This window comes from Siphateles boraxobius, unplaced genomic scaffold, assembly GCF_051911475.1.
Source record: "Siphateles boraxobius isolate OS27281-9 unplaced genomic scaffold, OSU_SipBor_1 171, whole genome shotgun sequence".
NCBI lineage: Eukaryota > Metazoa > Chordata > Actinopteri > Cypriniformes > Leuciscidae > Siphateles > Siphateles boraxobius.
This window is the reverse complement of record NW_027508779.1, coordinates 475,694-495,000: the sequence shown is the minus strand read 5'-3', so window position 1 is coordinate 495,000 and position 19,307 is coordinate 475,694. Positions and strand designations below refer to the sequence as shown.

At 38.7% G+C, this 19,307-nt stretch overlaps 1 protein-coding gene across 1 annotated transcript in view; it reads right to left on the bottom strand.

Annotated features, from left to right (window-relative positions):
* Window positions 1–13,613: 13,613 nt before the first annotated feature.
* Window positions 13,614–19,307, bottom strand: part of pard3aa (par-3 family cell polarity regulator alpha, a) — a 466,122-nt gene continuing 460,428 nt past the window's right edge. The window contains exon 24 of the mRNA XM_077232480.1: window positions 13,614–18,001. Coding sequence (XP_077088595.1) covers window positions 17,608–18,001 — 394 coding nt within the window. The 3' untranslated portion in view covers window positions 13,614–17,607. The remainder of the gene's footprint in view (window positions 18,002–19,307) is intronic.

Sequence of the window (19,307 nt, the reverse complement as noted above, 5' to 3'; positions counted from 1 at the left end):
GAGAAGATGCAATACCTTGACATTATAAAATACATGATGCGAAGTGTTTTGCGTACACTTCTCATCACGGGCTAGTCTGGGTTACAGAATCACCCAGCCTCTCATTGCATTTCATTATATAGACAGAACAAGGCAGAAACCTCTTTTCAAATTTAAACTTGAGTTCACAGTGGGAATGTACATTAATCACCGTCCCAGACTTACTGGGGACAGAAGTTCATTTACATGGAATCATTTGCTAACAATGGGAATTTGATTTGAGTTTACACCTTCTGAGAGCTGGAGACCATTTGCCTGGAAAACACACCCTCCTCTGTGTGTAATTTATCTATAAACTCTTATAAACTTTATTGCCTTTAGTTTTACTTATATGAGAATGAGACCTTTGTGCCAGTCGCACTGAGACATTTCAAATGATACCAAACATGTGTAATACTGTATGATAATTATTCACATTAAACCATATCGATTTTGGGGTGAATTTCAGGTGATCTCAGGATGATAGAAAGAGGGAATGGGGGGTCAAGGGAAAAAGATGCAGATTAGGATTGAAAGGTCCTTTGTCTCATCGGCGAGTGGTCGTTCCTGAAGGAGCCTGGCATTTATCTCATTTCTCAAGTCTTACTGTTCCTCTGGCAGCATCTCTTCTCTTCTGTGATGATGAGGGCGGGGCTTTAACCTGTCACTCACATGAGATCAGCCAATAGTCAGTGTGGTCATCGAGTTTTTTCTATTGCTCGTCCAACACTCTGGAACAAGTTTCCTGTACCCATCCGAACAGCACCTTTTTTCTTTCTCTTTTTGTTTTTATATCTATGCTTAGAACCTATTTTCTTGAATAGATGTGTTCTGTAGTTCTAAAATATGTTATGTAGTTGTGTTTTATCCTAAATGTTTTATGTACAGCACTCTGGTCAATGGTTGTTTTTAAATGTGCTTTATAAATAAAGAAAAGAAAGAAAATAAAAGAATGGCAAACCACAACCATTCGATCAATTCCCCACAGACAAAATCAAGCCCCGCCCTACATTTTTCCCCTCGCATTCGAAAAGCTTTTTTTCGATATACGTCGCAATAAAGAAAAAAAGACCATCGCATCTTCCGTTTCATGCCGAATTTCACTTTCTCATAATTCGGCATGTAAGTCTCTGCCATTTTGGAAATAGCACTCCTTCAAAAGTCATTCCAATGGTTGCTTTTGAGTAGAGGTTGAAGAATTTGGCAAGAGGTTGAAGACTTTGGAGATACAGAGCCACTATCTGTATCTGTATCTGTATCTGTATCTGTATCTGTATCTGTAACAGTCTCAAAACTATTTGTGGCTGTTTCTGTATTCGGATAAATCTGGAAGTGGGCGGGGCTTTAACCGGAAGTTCGTAAGTATGTGGGTAACCCGTTTTGTTCCCTTCATAGTTTTCATTTAAGAAATATGCCTTGAACAACTCACAAATATTTTTTTCATTATAATTATAACATTTATTGAAATAGCTTCTAATTAAAACAATAATACTAAATGTTAAATATAATATAGTCTTCAAAAGACAAAACAAAAAAAACAACAACAACAACAACAACAGAGTAAGGTTAGTGCCTGTGTTTACACTTCTGGCGAATTCATCCAACGATTATATGAAGGACACACACATTCCTCATCAATGTGGATGTTAAAGTTAACATCAAATATAGCTTTCGCAACCCATTTCATTCCTAAAATATGACGTATTTCAGGGAGAAAAAGTACATTCAATGAGTAACGTAGGGCATTAATTGATTTTATTAATGGAGAATTGATTAAATGTTGAAAAGTTGAAGGGTTTGGTGACAGCTGAAAACAAAAATTGTTTTAGAGGAACTACATTTCCAGAGCATTTTATTCCTGAGCAAAGCTTTCTTCTCTCGCAGACCTGTTTTGCAGTGAACAAGACCTCCTAAAACCAAGACTACACCAGATCTTTACAAAAACTCAAAGGATTAATTTAACACAAGCTGAGATAGCAGACAGCAACAAGAGAGAAAATGCCTCTTTGGTTAGATTAATTGCTCAGTCATTTCCAGGAAGACTCAGATTATGGGATTCCCAACATGAAGATTTTCTTCAGAGGAGCTTTGCTTGATCTTTTTAGTCCTTCATGAATGTGCCTCCACATCTACTTGCATATATAAATGCATAAATACGTCAACTTCAACCCTGCCTAGCTTTATTACCAGAGACAGGTGGGATAGAAAGAGATATTTGCAAAAATGAACGTCAAAAGGATTCATTTAAGTGTTAAACCTGACATTAATAAACGGCTATGTCTGAGAAGTGACAAGAAGAGAATTGGACTGGATAAGCATTTAATTAAAGAAAGCGCAACAAGACATCTTTTGCATTTACCTGAATAAATAAGTGTGCATGTTTTGAAATGCGTCAGGTTTTAATATTTCTTTGTGTACAGTGTCTACAAATTTTAATTAAAGAGAAGAATCTAATTACCAACTGCACCAAATGAGAAAAAATGTGAGCAATATTATGTTGATGAATTTTATTTCTTGATAAGATGCAAGAAACAAGAATTCCCTGAATGCAAGTGGGAGATTATTACGAGAACAAAACATGCTGCAGATTTCACATTCATTCTTTTGTTGTTTAGGACAGTTCAAAGAAAGCATTTCCATTTCAAAAGAGTTTGAAATGTGCGTTACACCACATCCAAACAACTGCACAAAGGAAAAAGCAATGTTCTATTCAACACATTAAAGACAGCCATAAGTAAAAATGAGGGAGATGGATGATAAAAAGCCGAGGTTGTTTGGGAAAAACCTTACATATATTAAATTAAAAGTGAAATGTAAACCTTGGAAAAAGTCCTTCCACACGTGTGGCCAATCACAAATCTCTGTTTGTGGTCAGGAAAACTTGAGTGGGATATTAGCAGATGTGACCTCAGAGGTTTTGAGGACTAAAAAAAAAAAACACTGTTATTTCAAAATCCAAACTCATTTTGTTTTATTTAGTTTTTCCATTTGTTCTAATGGCCATTGATCCGGTCATACGTCAGACCTGCCGTTATTGTACACCATATGATTCCAGAAAACAGCTGGATTTATGCTAAACAGAAAAATCATCTTTATTGGTTCAGAATGATATCAAGGCTTTTGAGGACATCAGTAATTATACATCCTGAAGAACAAAGATGTAGGGGGTTATGGGAAACCCCATTGGGGAATTTCACCGTTAGCCAAAAGCCAACGCCAAGCAAGCTGTCTGCCTGACAAAACAGGTCCAAAAAAAAAAAAAACGCTCATCTGGCTCCATTGAAGCCCTGATATAAATCTACTGTAGGCCATTTAGAAACTGGATCACATCTATTTGAGACCATAATATGATTTGTTGTTGTGCTTTTATCCAGAACCTATATAGCCTACAATGGTCCGCTTTCAGGAGACTTACTGTACATATTAGTGCAAAAAAACTCTTATTCACTAGCCATCCACAATCTAGTTAAACCAGGTGTTAATATTCAGTGCTAACACCTCTTTTATATGTAAATTGGACTTGTAGAAGATTTACAGTAGGCTTAATCACAAAAGAATTTCAGGCAGCAGAAAGTGAATGTTTTATGGGAGTGATAATACATTAAATAATGAGCAAATGATGGAGAGGCAGGCATATACCGGGAATCTATGTAGTCCAGCACACTTTCGCATTTAACATTTTAACGACTAAGGTATATTTCAGTTTTGCGTGAATGCCTAACGTATGCATACAGACGAACATAGGCAGCATCTGAAATCTTATTTTGAATATGTACTGTGCATATGCTAAAAAAGTATGTTCTATAGTATGAAATTGTTTATTATGAATGTATTCTAGACATACATCTGTCATGTTGTCATCGTTATCACGTGACCCTGAATCAACATGCACCAATGCACCAATTTGCATTTTTTTAATACACAAGTATTTATTACTTCAATGAGCTCATTGTTTATGCCTTAAATTATTACATTGTTTAAATTAGTACATTTTTAGCTAACTGTGTGATTTGTATATGTACATTTCTGCAATACATAACTAAGACAGTTACCTCTGATAACAGATCACTCTTAATTGTAATATGAACTCATGCATTTTCTGTAAAGCTGCTTTGAAATGATGTGTATTCTGAAAAGCGCTATACAAATAAATGTGAATTGAATTGAATTAAGTTAAATTGACCTACCAGCTTCAGTTGCGTCACTTTACTATCATTCATAAATCCTTAAAAGCCTCATGGGATAGTCAAGTGTCCATGCACACTTCATAATCTCACCGGAAGTATTAATTCATCCGGGTACTTTTTGCCTCTTACTGTGAATTCAGACATACTACTTTTGTCACATACTTTTTTCCGCATACTATATAGTGAGGAAGTATGCGGTGTTGAATGCAGCCATAGCCATTCGTTTTTGTCCAGTGTCTGTGCTATTTCTCTCCAGAAGTTATGACCAATTAAAATAATAATAATAAAAACTTGTTTAAACTAGAGTTGAATGTATCTTAAAGTAACATGGGCACAGAACAAGAGTCCATCTGGCCTCTTTTTGCCTCTAGTGCTGGTTTACACAAACTCCCTGAGACCCGCAGATGTCTGTGGTGGACAGATATATAACTAGGCCAAGAGTGAGGCTAAACGCAAAGGTTAAAATCATTGACATTTCGCTAAATTTCACAGTGCATTTGGACAGGAACCAGCTCCAATCCTTATCGGTGAGATGCAGCCCACATGTGTGGCGTCTTTCGCTCTGTGGACCAACTCGCAGTCTTCACACCCTCCTTTATAAGGTCCATTGAGTGTGACCCCTTCTTCTCGATCTCGCTACCGCACACCCTCAGAGAAACACACAAGTTACCCAAACTGAAATGTTGAACAAAGTCTGATGGAAAGAGATGTTGTGGAGTGGGATTGTTGTGGAGCGCAGATGTGCGCATCACTTCCGTCCTTCACGTCCTCACAGCGAGACCAGAACAACATGAGGATGAGTAATTACTGACAGAATTTTCATTTTTGGGTGAACTATCCCTTTAAGGGGTGTCGTCCATATTTTTTTACAGTCTATGGTTCTAACCATTACAGGTGAATCTCGTCAGGACCTGCGACCTCAAAAGCGAGGAATCACAAACCAAAGGCAAAGAAGAAACATATGGGTCATTAGTGTGTAGAAGTACTGAAGCAATGCATCTGCTTTTCATATCGGCACACTTGCACTACGACCAAAGCAGCCTCAGAGGAGACCTCAGGTTAAGACCACAGAATATACATGTGAAATCAAATCTTCATATTGACAGCACCAGTCTGCTATTGATTACAGAGACCACAGAGGTTTATGGGATTTTATGGGACCGGTGTGGAAAGGCGATTTAGACTCACCACATAAACACTACGGTGTGAAAGACGACGGAGCATCTCAGAGTTTCAGACACGTTTACGGGTCTCCCGGCTCCGACTGCACGCTCCGCTTAAAAAAGCTGGAATCAGGAGGGATATTACACCACGTGCTGAGAATACTGTACAGCGATTTAAGTGAAACAGCATATAACCATGGCAACATGAAGATCTGTGCTGCTTCATTGTTCTGGTGTTAAGCTTGTGCTTCGAAACAAGATAAAATTGCACACCAAAGCAATATGCATACTATATGTGGTGCGATTGTCACGTGAGATTGAACAATTATTGTGCATTCCTCACTGTTTAAAAGCATGGATGTACACAAATATAGTGGGTATAAAGAGAGAACATGTTGGTGGCATGAATAGAGTACAAAATAGGAAGAACGTTTGGACACAAACTCTTATATACAAAACCTGATTGGTGTACTTTTTTTAATTTATAATAAATATATCAAAAAATTAGGTTTAAGAGAAAAATTGTAATGGAGATTTAAATTCAGCTCTAACTGAACTGGCGGTGACTGTGGTTTGATGTTGCTGATAAACCTTCCATAATTTCAATGCAAAAAAAATATTAGAATTTTTAATTCAATAACTTTAGCAGAAGGGTTGAATGACTATATTTTACTAATGCAGTGAAGGGAAATTATTTACTTGATTTCATGCTATAGAAATGACACAAATAATGGCACATTCTTAGGTTTTACCCTTTTAATATTGAGAAAAGCTTGCAGCAAAAACGTTTGGCTTGTTTTTGGCAATTCAAATACTTTTTTATTATCCTTTAAACACTCTAAAAAATGCTGGGTTGTTTTAACAACTGGGTTGTTCGGGTCAAATATGGACAAACTCAAACATTGGATTAAAAATGTAATTTAAAAAAGTAACCCAACGACTGGGTTTGTCCATATTTAACCCAAAGTTGGGTTGAAACAGCCCATAATGTAAAATAGTGTCACAATGAATTGATTGTCAAAATGTTGGTATGATTTTGATACTTGGAAAGGCCAAAATAAAAAAAAAATTTCGGTTTGAAGACATTTATTGCGTTTAAATCAGTGGATTTCAATTCCGGTCCTGTGAGCGTTATATACGTCTCTCTTATCTGACACTTGGGGTGCGTCTCAATCAGTTCCCTATTAATCAGTACATCCCTCCCTAGTAAGGACCCTGACTATTGGGACACTGATGGCTCTTTTTCCGGTGACATGGCAACATCCTTGTTGTAGAGCGTCTCTAATGATATTAATGAACAGATTCTGACATTATTCTGAGTTATTTCATCCTTCAGAATTTTTGTGCGAATAGTGAGCATCAATGCTCCCTGGTTTTCACGGTGCAGTTTGAGACTTTTTAGAGAGCAAACGATTCAGTGTGCTCGAAGGATTCTGCGATTGGCCAACTCCCTGATCAATGTGCTGACTACTGAACTATAGGGAGCTGGTTGAGATGCACTCTTAGCTCAGCTCATGAAGCGCTCACCTAATGGTTTATGATCTGAATCAAGTGTGTTAAATGGGTCCCCAAGATCATTGCTTTATGGTACACCAATGTGTGTCCTATTTATGTAAGGTGGGTCATAAAAGTGAACCGCAGAAAAGCGCAGTGATCCCGACAGCAGACGGTGTGGTGTGGAACAGTTCACTCCGAGGGGAGGATTTGAGTTCATACTCGATACACGATCGCTCTGAGGCTCAGGCACGAGGCTGCTGTGACTGGGTTAGTGTTGTGCCAATCTGCACCTGAACCCCACATAGGGTCACCCTGCTGGGCTAGTAAACGTTTCACTCGCCCTTCCTGTGATTCACTGAAGTTTGCCACCCAACTTCCCTGCTGGTTTCCTTCAAGTTTTCTTTGACATGACCCATATGTCTATCTTTGGACTCAGTACACACACACACACACACACACACACACACACACACACACACACACGCACGCACACACACACACACGCACACACACACACACGCGCGCACACACACACGCACACACACACGCGCACACACACACACGCGCACACACACACACGCGCGCACACACACACACACACACACACACACACACACACACACACACACACACACACGCACGCACGCACGCACGCGCACGCACGCACGCACACACACACCTCTAGAGGCTGAAACAGATGGATCTTTTCAGTGGGCCTCCCTTTCTCCAACAGAACAACTTTGCAATTTCCATGAGGAACAGGGTTGAGAGCCAACATTCCCAAAGCCGCTCTCGCCCTGATCTGGACTTCATAAAGTTCAGCATTGTCTTTATCACCATCAAAGTCATTACACCATTAGAAAACTTACCAGCCATGTCACAACCAAGATAAAAATGATATATGAGATCAGAAATAGATTAAACTGAGGGAGGAAAACGGATGCAGATTTAGATGCCTAAAAATGTGCTCCCATACCAGGAGAACAAAGGTCAAAATTCTCTTCTGCTCAGCATCTGGCGTTTTTCTATGTTATTATCTTTGACAATGAAACTCAAAGTATAAATAAACAGAGAGACAGAAAGCATTGACTCCCTGCTAACACTTTGCAATAATGTTCCATTCCAATAGTTAACATTAAACTACAATAGTTAACATGACCTAACAATGAAGAATACTTCTAATGAACTTATTAATCGGTTAATTTCAACATTCACTAATACATTATTAAAGGTATCTGTTCATTTTTTGATTTCTTGACATGAAATGAACTAATAATGAACAGCATTTTTATTAACAAATCTTTTTGCTTTTTACGTTTCACGTAATCTCTACAGATTGTAGGTTGTATTCGTTAAAAAATTAAGATGTGCAAAAAAATAGACAATGACTTAAATGCACATTTTCTATGATCATGTTTTCAATTTAGTTTTTTTTAAAGTTAAAAATAGTTTAGCACTGGTTCGCTTAGCGTTCACATTGGCATTTTTTAACACCGAACCTAAAAGCCTAGGGATATGTTCACAACCTGATTGGTCAGCTTTTATGACCTATATTTCACGACGGAACATCCAAAACGATGCGTGTGCTGGGCTAATAGTGCTCGGTATGTGCTTAGCCTATGATGGTATTTTGACCAGCTAAGAACTCGTGAAGAGCTTATAAATGTGTAAAGAAATCAGAACAGTGGCAGGAATCCCTCACACACAAACGAAGATCAGCTGTGAAGACACGCGGTGCTGACGCCGGTACCGAACCGTAATGGGAAACATCGCGACCATGCCGAGAAAAAACAGCCAGGTAACGTGTGCTAGAGCTTTCTGTCCTTTTTTTGGTCCGCAAATTGTGAGATCATGTCCCTGTTTTGGTTAGTTTGTCTTTGGTCCCTGTTGTTGTCGAACCGCACCCGAGTTCGTGCCGAGAGACCCATCTTTTCAGCGGCCCAGTATAAACAATTCTGGTGCCCAGGACGTTCTGGGAACGTTGGTTTTGTGTTTCCAAAACATGTATTTGTAACTTTTGTTATTGGTTAGCCAGGGAAGGTTTCGTTACAGAAATAGGACGTGTTTTATTAGGTTTGCAGAACGTTACCGAAACTTTCCTGTAACGTTCCCTTAGCATTCTATTAACCTCTTTTCATATTTATTTTACATATTCTCTCTCGTCTCATAAGCGACATCGCAGACGGATGGAAGTCAGTAGCTACAAGCCATCTGGGTTTTAACTGTTGTTTAATCAATATAAATAATCTGAGCACATTTAACCATCATATGGAGGATTAAATATTAATAATTTATTTTATCCGTTAATATAAGATTTTGTAACTTGTAGCCTATCACTTTACCATAGTTCAGATTTTACATTAAGAGCCAAATAACAGACTTCAACACCATAGTTTTTTTTTTAAGATTAATTTTATTCACAGACATTAAAAAATGAATAACAATGTGACTTAACTATCGAATAACATTAATTTCTTACCACTGAATTAGCTTGCTCCTCTCATTTGATCAGTAAACAAACACTTCTCAGTTAACTAACTTCTCTTCAATTAGCTAGACGTGTCAAATTAAATCTCTCTGAAATCACAATGTTTACTCTCGTATATAGTAATTATTTAATAAAGAAGTCAATAAACTAATGTTAGTCAGTCATCGAAACAAAATTACTGTTCATTTTTAAATAAAGCAAGTGCGCAGCTTAAAGGGTTAGTTTGCCCATTTAAAGTAGCAGTGTGTAATTTTTAGCGGCATCTAGTGGTGAGATTTGCGAATTGCAAACAGCAAGTCACTTGCGGCCTATCCCTCGGTTTTCAAACTCGAATGAGAAGCTACGGTGGCCGACGTAAGACAAAAGATGTCGTCGTCCACTGAGTCTGAGTCAGCAGCAGAGAGTAGTAAGTCAAGCAATGAGGTTTCTTTAGCGCTGTTTGTTCGCTTTCGGCTACGGTAGACACATGACGTCACAATATGTCGACCTTCATAGAAGGGGATTCCCACGCCTATGTAGATATTAATGCCTCATTCTAAGGTAATAAAAACATAACGGCTCATTGAGTAAGGTCTTTATACACCACTGAAAACATAGTTATGGATCTTATATTGCATTTCTGTCAATAGATCCTAAGAAATATCACACATTGCACCTTTAAGACATGAAGTTGTATGGAATCCTTACCAGCACTATAGTGCACACACACTGACCCACTCTGTAGTCACCTCCCTGGTCAGAGTTCTGGCCGCTGGAAGTTTTTCAAGAAAGTACTCCCGGTTAGTTTCCGGGGCCTCAAAACTGTCCGTTTTTACGTGAAAAAATTATTTTTTTAAGAGTGGGTCAGTGTGTATGCACTATAGTGCTGGTAAGGATTCCATACTAACTTCATGTCTTAAATGGGCGAACTAACCCTTTAAGGCTGATTTATACTTCTGCGTCGGATCTATGCAAGAGCCGCTACACTGTAGGCTACTCGTTGATTTTCATTTATACTTCTGCGTTGTTGACGTGCAATTAAGACCAATTTATGCTTCTGCGTCGTTGTCCGCGTTTACGTGCAATTACTCGTGCAGAGGGAGCATGTGAAACCCGAGGCACGGGTTCTAGCAGACCGATCACAGCGCTTGCGGTATGTGTAGAATTGATGCGTTTTTTTAATTTTTGGAGAGGTGCACATCAGGGTACGTCGTAGCTACGGCGTGAATTCGACTCAGAAGTATAAATTGTCTAGTGAAACGGGTCAACTGAAAACAAAAAACGTTTTATGTGTTTTGGCCGTTAATTTACACGACAACAGCGTTTTGGGGCCCTGAAAACGCAAGCATTTGAAAACGGGTTTCAAAGTGCAAGGTTTTTGAAAACGATGTCTTTACCATCTCCATGTAATCATCAAAAACGTGAATTTGTGAAAACGGTGAGCAACTTGGCCATCATCGCACTACATCATTAGGATGTTATCCGTCATAGTCCGTCCACCCTGTGTATGCCGTACCGATGTTTACACTTGTTTTTGTCTTTGGTGGGCTTTCTATCGTCTGGCTTTAGAGCTTTTCTGGCTCATCAGCCGTACAGATAGTGATTCTCTCGTCTCCGCTCCACTGATAAAGTGAAATAATAAGTCTGTTGTCTAATTTTTGCTCTTCGCATCACTAAACAACACCATGATACTAGCGCAACTACAGTCAGAAGCCAATGAGCATGAGGATTTTCTCTGGCGTTTAGTAAAACGCTGCGGGTCACGTCATTTCAACATGGTGTAGGGTATGGACCAATCAGACACATACTAATTATTCATTATATACAAAGGTTTATGAAACTCCTCACACCGCCCAAATGAACAAACACAAGGGCAGAAACAGTGTCATGTTACAGGGCATGATAAGGAGATTTTACGACCTCCGAGGAATGTGGCCACATACTCAAGAGAGAGACTATGAAACAGAAACCCTCTTTAAAACAGACTTTGCTGCGTTAATCATAGACTAACTGATCTACAAATGAACATGCATACAACTGTGAAAGAAACAGTGTAAATGGTTTACTGTCTCGTGTACTATTAGGTATATATTATGGTATGTATCCTGGTATACAACCAACTAACGATCAATGTAACCTCACCTGTATCATGCCTCCTACCTAACTAATCCTCATTTAATGACTCACACTTTGATGTACATCACCTTCTTCTAGAATGCAGTGTGGATGTGTTATAGCTATTTTAGCATTAATGAAGGTATAATCATGCTAGGGACAAAGATCCGTAAATCAACTAAGAGCCACTTTCCCTCTCAGACATGTCACCTTTCTGATTGGTCGAGTTCAACCCTTAGGGGAGGATCTTCTCCAGGCCTTATTAGAGACAGTCCACATGTGACCTCCCTCTCTTAGTTCTTTCATCCAGCCGCAACACTGTTCTGGTGTTACTGGGGAACCCCCTCCCCCTCCACGGGAGCCCCAGGGCCCAGCAGGCCTCAATCCAACCAGATATGGGCTCAGGCAGGAGAGAGATGACTCTCTCACAAAGAACCAAGGACAATCTCAAGAGTTTTGGAACAAAGACTCCAACCAACAACGACTCCAATCACCCATCCTTCCGACTTCCTCACTTCTCCTGGGTGCTCGGCGTGGCCTCAACAGAGTCCCAGGCCTTGACCAAACCAGCCATGCGTTCCTGGAGAAAGAGAACGCTCAACCAACTTCCACTTGACACTGCCGGAACCATCAACGACTTCAATTTTCAACAACTTCAAGCATTGTTCCCATTACAAATGCAAGTATTCAATTCAATGAAATGTGGAAATGAAATTCTGATGGTTCTTCTCATAGACCCTCTTCCGGTTTCCAATTTCATCCTATCACTAACCTATTTATGTATTCATGTGGGTATGTTGTTTAGTTTATTTATATTCATATAAATATCTATATTTAGTTAATAAAACTTGTACATAATATGTATTTGGTTCTGTTTTGTTTGCAATACAAGTCACTTTACGATCACGGTTTTTGCTACTGGCTCAAAGTACTGTACAGGCGAAGAAATAATTATTCTTCTGTGGCCATGGAAGATACCCTTTTCTTAGAATAAATTAATAATCAAAAGAGTTCGTTGGAAGAACTGATTAATTGATTGTAATATTAATTCAGCCACATCAAGTTAATCCAATTAACTGACCCAAATATTTATAATTAATAATAACAAGATATTATTGATTATTAATATTTCCAAAAGCTGAGTTCCTTACAATGGCAAAATGCATTAAAGGATTAGTTCACCTCAAAATGAAAATTTCCTGATAATATACTCACCCAATGCCATCCAGGATGTTCATGTCAAATTTTACTGCATGTTGAATGAAAAATGTATGTCTGTGTCAGTTTATTGTTTAAAATGGTCCTTTCGTGTGACCGGTCATTTTGCTAGATAAGACTATTCCTCAGCTGGGATCGTGCAGAGACCTTTAAAGCACTTTAAATCCCTTTGAAACTGCATTGATTTGGACTTCAACATGTTGGTGAACAGTAAAGTCCATTATGTGGAGAAAAATCCTGAAATGTTTTCCTCAAAAAACTTAATTTCTTTTCCACTGAAGAAAGAAAGACATGAACATCTTGGATGGCATTGGGGTGAGTAAATTATCAACTTTTGAAAATCAAGTTTTTTTTAGTTTTTTTTACCAGGAAAGGAGAGGTTTGGATGCACAACGTTTTATTGTTATTGTCTCTTACAACAATAACCCATGGAAATGCAGATCCTTTTGTAAATAATAGTTGAAAATCTCTTTTTAAAACTGTTGTTTCATTATTACCCCTTAGCAGATTTTGACTCGTATAGAAAACTATTGTGTGTATTATATGCATTCAGATGCCTCCTCACAAAAACAGTTTATTTCTTAATTTAAAAATGATTTCTTTTGTCGTTTTAAATTCATTTGACATGTCTAGGTGGGATAACTGTTTTAAGATCATACTAATTTTGAAATGTCTCACTAAAAGGCTGATTTAAAAATAATGACAGTTATATAATTGCTATAAATACAAAATGTGTGGCCAATTTACATAAAAATAACAAAATACATCATGCGACAAGAAAACCCCACAGATAATCAGCCAAGATAATTTGACCTTTATATATGTTTTTGAAAATAATAATTTGATTAAGGTTATCAAAAAAATTACTATGTATTAAAAATGTTATATATTTTTTATTTTATTTGATGGTAAAGCACTTGGCGTTTTGAAAATAAAGCGGTAAAACACTTACTGTAAACAAAATGAAGAAACTTTTTATTGAATATAGATTTGATATGTACAGAGAAGCTTTGTGTACATTTTGACACATCAGGTAAAAACTTTGTGTAAAAACCATTTTCACTGCATACAGGAATCAAACACCATAGTACCTATGAAGTGGACAACAAAATGTCATACAAATACATTAAAATGTGCAGATTACTCTTTGCTTTCGTTTAACGATTAAAACAAATGCTGTATGATCAGAGAAAGTCAAAAGATAATAATAATTTCTTTTTAAAAATATGTGCATTTGGCGACACGTTCAACTTTTAACATACAAAAACATCCCTCGGACACTTCCCATCGAAAACATCTTATGTATACAATGTGATATAAAATAGTAGATAAGCAGCCGGCACCAAACAAAAACAAAAAAATGCTGCTGTTCTGGAAATGTCTTCTCTGTAAGTAGATACAATACTAGAAGCACATCATGTCGTACCACAGAACCCATTACAATCTTGGGAGGAAGTACCAAACTTTTTCTCTGGGAATATACTGAACGTTTTCCACGATGAATGGATGCGAGACGAGAGAGACGCCAGGCGACTCACTTTAAGAGACTTGGAGGAGAGAGTACATTGGTCAATGGGCTTGGCTTTCCTTTTTGTGAGAGCTTATTAAAGCTCTTTTAGCTTCAGCTCTGTAAAATATGGCCAAATGTTTCATGTTCCTGCCAAGACACAGTTCATAGACGAGAGAGAGTCATGTTACAGGCACTAGTGATACACAATCCAATGCAAAACCCACACATGCATACAAATACCACAAAATACAGAGCACACATAAAAGCCACATGACATTTGTTAGAGTGGTTTAGATTTCTGAATGAACAGTTAAAAGACAGCTAGATTTAAAGGGATAGTCACTGAAAAAGTCACATTAAAATCAACACAATTTTATCGTTGTTCAGAAGCGCACAACTTTTACTTTTTTTTGTCCTTTTCAGAGCTTGACAGTGAGAAACTTTTGTGAGAAAAGTGTGAACTGCACTTTGTGTTCCACAGAAAGAAAGTCAAACATGTTTGGAATGACATGTGAAAAAAAAAAGCCATTTTTCATTACTAGGTGAACTTCTCCTTTAAACAGGTTTCCGACCCCATCCGTGGCTACTGCGGTGTGAGCTGTAACCTGAGCTTTGTTGTGTTATAGTGGAACACGTGCGCGAGCTACTGCCCATTAACCTGTGCGATAAAAACTAAAGTGCTGAACAGAACTGCTCTCCGCCCGAGCCGCTGAAACCAAAGACGCGTCGTAAAGCAAAGGTCAGAGTCACACTCACAACTACTGGGTCTAAAACGAATGCATACACACACACACACGTTGGGTTTCCATGTTTTATGGGGACGTTCTATAGGCATAATGATTTTTATTCTGTACAAACTGTATATTCTCTCCCCTTACACTAAATCTACCCATTACAGAAAACTTTCTGCATTTTTACATTTTCAAAAAAACATCACTAAAGCCTGGTTCACACGGGACGATTTTAAAATTGTCGGCCGATTTTCCAAACCTGAGAGACCCCACACACGGCGATAAAAAATAACGGGTCTAACAGTTTCGGTCGTACCGTGTGTGGTGCGCAGCCACACGGCAAAATCAACACATCACACACGAACCGATTTGACTCCCGAGCATTCCCAGGTCAGACGGAAAATCTCGCAAAATCCCTCGAGATCAAACGTGACTTCAGAGTAAACAATCATGGCGGACGAAGAGGATGCAGTGGCGATAGTTTGTAGTTTGTTTTTAACCGAAAAAAAAGTTATCAAAAGAAAAGGCGATGGTCAAAGAAGTGGAGACAACGAGAGCATGGCCGGCTGCTTTGATTTTGTTTCCCGGTGCTTCCTCTGCGCCTCGTCACCTCGCTTTCTGATTGGCTACACGCCACAGTCCACAGGCTGCGTGCTCGTTTGTCCCCGGGTGGCACCACACACGAGGAGAAATCGAGCCAAAAAAATCCAACATGCTGGATATCCCCGATTTGAGATCGGAGCGGTCCCGACGTCCTTCCGAGCAGACGAGAGCACTCTTAACACACCACACACGGCAGGAATATCTGATCAGATTATTTTACCATAATCGGAGCATCCTTAAGATTGTCGGAAGGGGTAAATCGGGGCTAAAATCGGCCTAATTATCCTGCCGTGTGAACCAGGCTTTAGTCTGATTTATAAGCTTTTTTCCTCACGGGGACCAAAAGTGTCCCCAGAAGGATTTCAGATATCACCATCCTTGAGTCCCCATAACGTAGGGTTTACCAAGACACACAAACAGACTGGAAGTCACAAGAATATAGTCTTGATAGGAATTAAATCAACATACACACTATTTACTTTCTTAATACATGTTCCTGGTTTTATTATGCACGATTCATCTGTGCATATTATTCCTAACCCCTCAACAGTTTGTAATCTTTCATAAAAATGTAAAAACATGCTCCGCCTTTAAAACGATTTTCCATTGTGGATGACATCATCAATCCCTCTTATTTCTAAGCCCCTCCCCTCCAATCACAGTCATATAGTGAAAGGTTTTCACATTTTCCTGCTGGATAAAATTACATTTAATCTCACTGAATAGCCATTTCATGTTGCATTTAAAGGTGCAGTATGTAATCTCTGTTCTACTAGTAGCACCAAACCATATTTGTTATTATTCTTCAAAAAGTATTTTAAAAAAGTAAAAAATATATATTTTTAAAAAGTACCTAGTTTTGAATTAATTCCGTCATTCCTGGTCTGGGATGTATTGCAGTAATAAGGGGGAGAGCTGTACATTTACTGGCTTATTAGTGAAGGAACAGAGACACTAGCTGGAGGAAGGAGCAGAAGAATCTATTATAAAGTGGGAGGAGATGGAAGACGTCACATGAGGAGCAATTGAGAAATATGACAGGTTAATGGGCTTTTCCGTAGCAGAGAGTTGGAGGTTTGTGGGGTCATAACCTTTTCACACTCTATTAGCTGAGTTCAGCTACTCTGCTGGAGTACATGGGCTAAAACACACACACTAATACAGCACACCTACACTTATAACATAACCTCATTCTCAGTGCTATGATGTAAAAATAATGATATAAAGTATTTATACAGCATAGATATTTGTACTGAATTTATGCTGATTTTAATTAAAAAAAATCTTGTATTAACGTAATGACAGTCTGATGAAAATTAGAATTTAGAGAAATCTGAATTATGGTAATGTAAATTTTGGGGGAAATTAATTTTCACGAATAGGAAAATTTAAATTTTCCTTAAACAAGATATAGTGGCCTCAACTTATCTAAATTAAAAAAAGGTACAAATTACTACAAACTATTTTATTAAAATCGATTGAACTAAAATAAAGGAACACAAATATTTAAACGAAGTCACAAATTAGAAAACCTTTTTTTTTCAGTTTTACTTGACGTGTAAATGAATAATCATTTGTTCCCATAACAGTTGTGGGAACAAATTCTTATTCTAATTTTTATTCCACTTCAATGCAAAACAGGGAATTTTTTTATAGACCTAGAAACAGGCTAAATAAGCTAAATATTGCATAAATTTGTCTTTGATTCTGTGGTGCAATATGACCCAGAAATGTTCCTGACAGGTTTAGTGAAATTCACCCACCTACAGGTTCTCAGCACACTTGACAAAAACATGATATGTAGGTCACGATATTCGGGAAACAGCCATGCATCGATTGTCATGGGATCGTCAAGAGAACCTAGTGCCGTAACGTCAATGAATTCAGTACAAACACATACACGTTTGTCAAAAGCAGAGATGGGAGATAGATATTCTATAAAGATTTTCAGTGTGTACATACTAGAGAAAAACCCTCAGAAAAACCTCCAAAACCAATTACTCACAGTCCTCCATTCAGTCTCCATAATTATAGCTGTCTCTTTCCATTCAACATTATTGCTGTAATACAGTTTTTCCTACAGTTTGGATCTCTCGTCTCAAGAGTAGAAGGGACGGCCCTTCTCAGGGGTCTGTAGACGGGTGAGCTGGGCGAGTTGGGTGGGCGATGGTGGCACATCTTGTCGGTAGGGACCTTTGGGTGGTGTAGGAACAGGGGTTTGGATTGGGGCTGGTGTTTCCTCCATCGTAGCCAGCTTGGTTTTAGCCTCCTGCTCCTTTCGTCTCTGTTCCTGTCTCAGGAGCTCTTGGGTCTCCAGGAGGACGCGAGCGTTCATGCCCGAGGTGGCGGCGCCCAGGTAGCCGTTGGCAGTGCGGCATCCCTGGTAGCTGGAGTAGCGCGGGTTCTCTTTGGCGGTCTGAAAGACATCGCCGGGAGGATAGACTTTATCCCAAGAGTCTTGAGACACGGTGCTTGGGTTTTTACGTGGTTGTCTGTGAGGAAGAGAGAAAGAAGGGTCAGAATCAGACACGGTAAAAAACTTAGTGTCCTAATCAGAGTAGTGTTGTCAAAAGTACTGAAACTGAAATTTAAAAAAATGTGATGATACAAGAATTTCACTTTAGCATTTTAAGCGCTGTTGCATGGATTCTTAAACACCTCTGATTGGCCATTGCGTTCAAATGCTCAATATATCTGTGATTGTCTACAATGGTCGACACTTCAAAAACGTATTGTCTTCAATGAGTGCTTACACAGATACACACGGGAGCGTTTGAAAGCAGGCGTCTATCAGCGAATTACTTATATTAACACCAGAGGTGTTTAAGAATCCGCTAAACAGCGCTAAAAATGCTAGAGGGAAATGTTGGAATCGTCACATTTTTTAAATTTCAGTGCAGACTTTTTACCGAAGTCGGTATTTTTGACAACACTAAATCCGACACGCTACGATCCCGCAACACATGATAAAAGGTGTCCTTTCCATATCATGTCCTAATAAGTCATGTCAATGATACGCGAAAAGCTCCAAGGGATAGTCTTTTAGAAACAGTTTCTATTTCTGTAACGTCGCGGCTGGAACAACGCAATGTTAATTATTAACTCTATGCTTTATTTAATTTTAAAAGCATCTAATATGAGTTTGAATATCAATTTGCGTGATATCAAATATCAACTCCGCCCAAATATCAAATATCAACTCCGCCCACATGCTCTTATGAGCCTTTTTGATTGATTTTGTCGTGTCTCGTAGTCATGTTGCGTCTGGTTAAGACCTCGTGGTACATTGAAAGAAGAACCTGCATCAAATCAAGATCCCAGAATATTATAGAAACTCATCATAACCACCTACATCATGCTAGAATTGTAGTGGCGAGCTGTCCCAAGACCAGCGGCACCCACATGTTCTTCAGAAAATGTAAAAATCACAGTTAAACACTCTGTTTGAAGCCCGCTAGTGTACTTAACATCAAGAGAGGTAATAACAGTTTCCAACGTCCATCCATACAAATCAACAACTAGACATTTGACAGACCGCCAGGCTTTCTTGCCTAAAGGAACAGGGAAATACATATCAAACCTACAAATTTCTTTGTCAACGTAGCGGCCATTGTGAGGGGTGTCCACTCAGACTCTCTCTGCTCCGTTATTAGGATCCATTAAGTGGGGATGTGAAGTAGCTAACGTGCCACATCCCTATGCCTCATGGCTAAATGAAGGCCCGCTCACACCTCACTGGCCTTGCAACCTAAAAGCGTGTGTGTATGTGTGTGCCCACACTTCTGTTTGGATTTCACA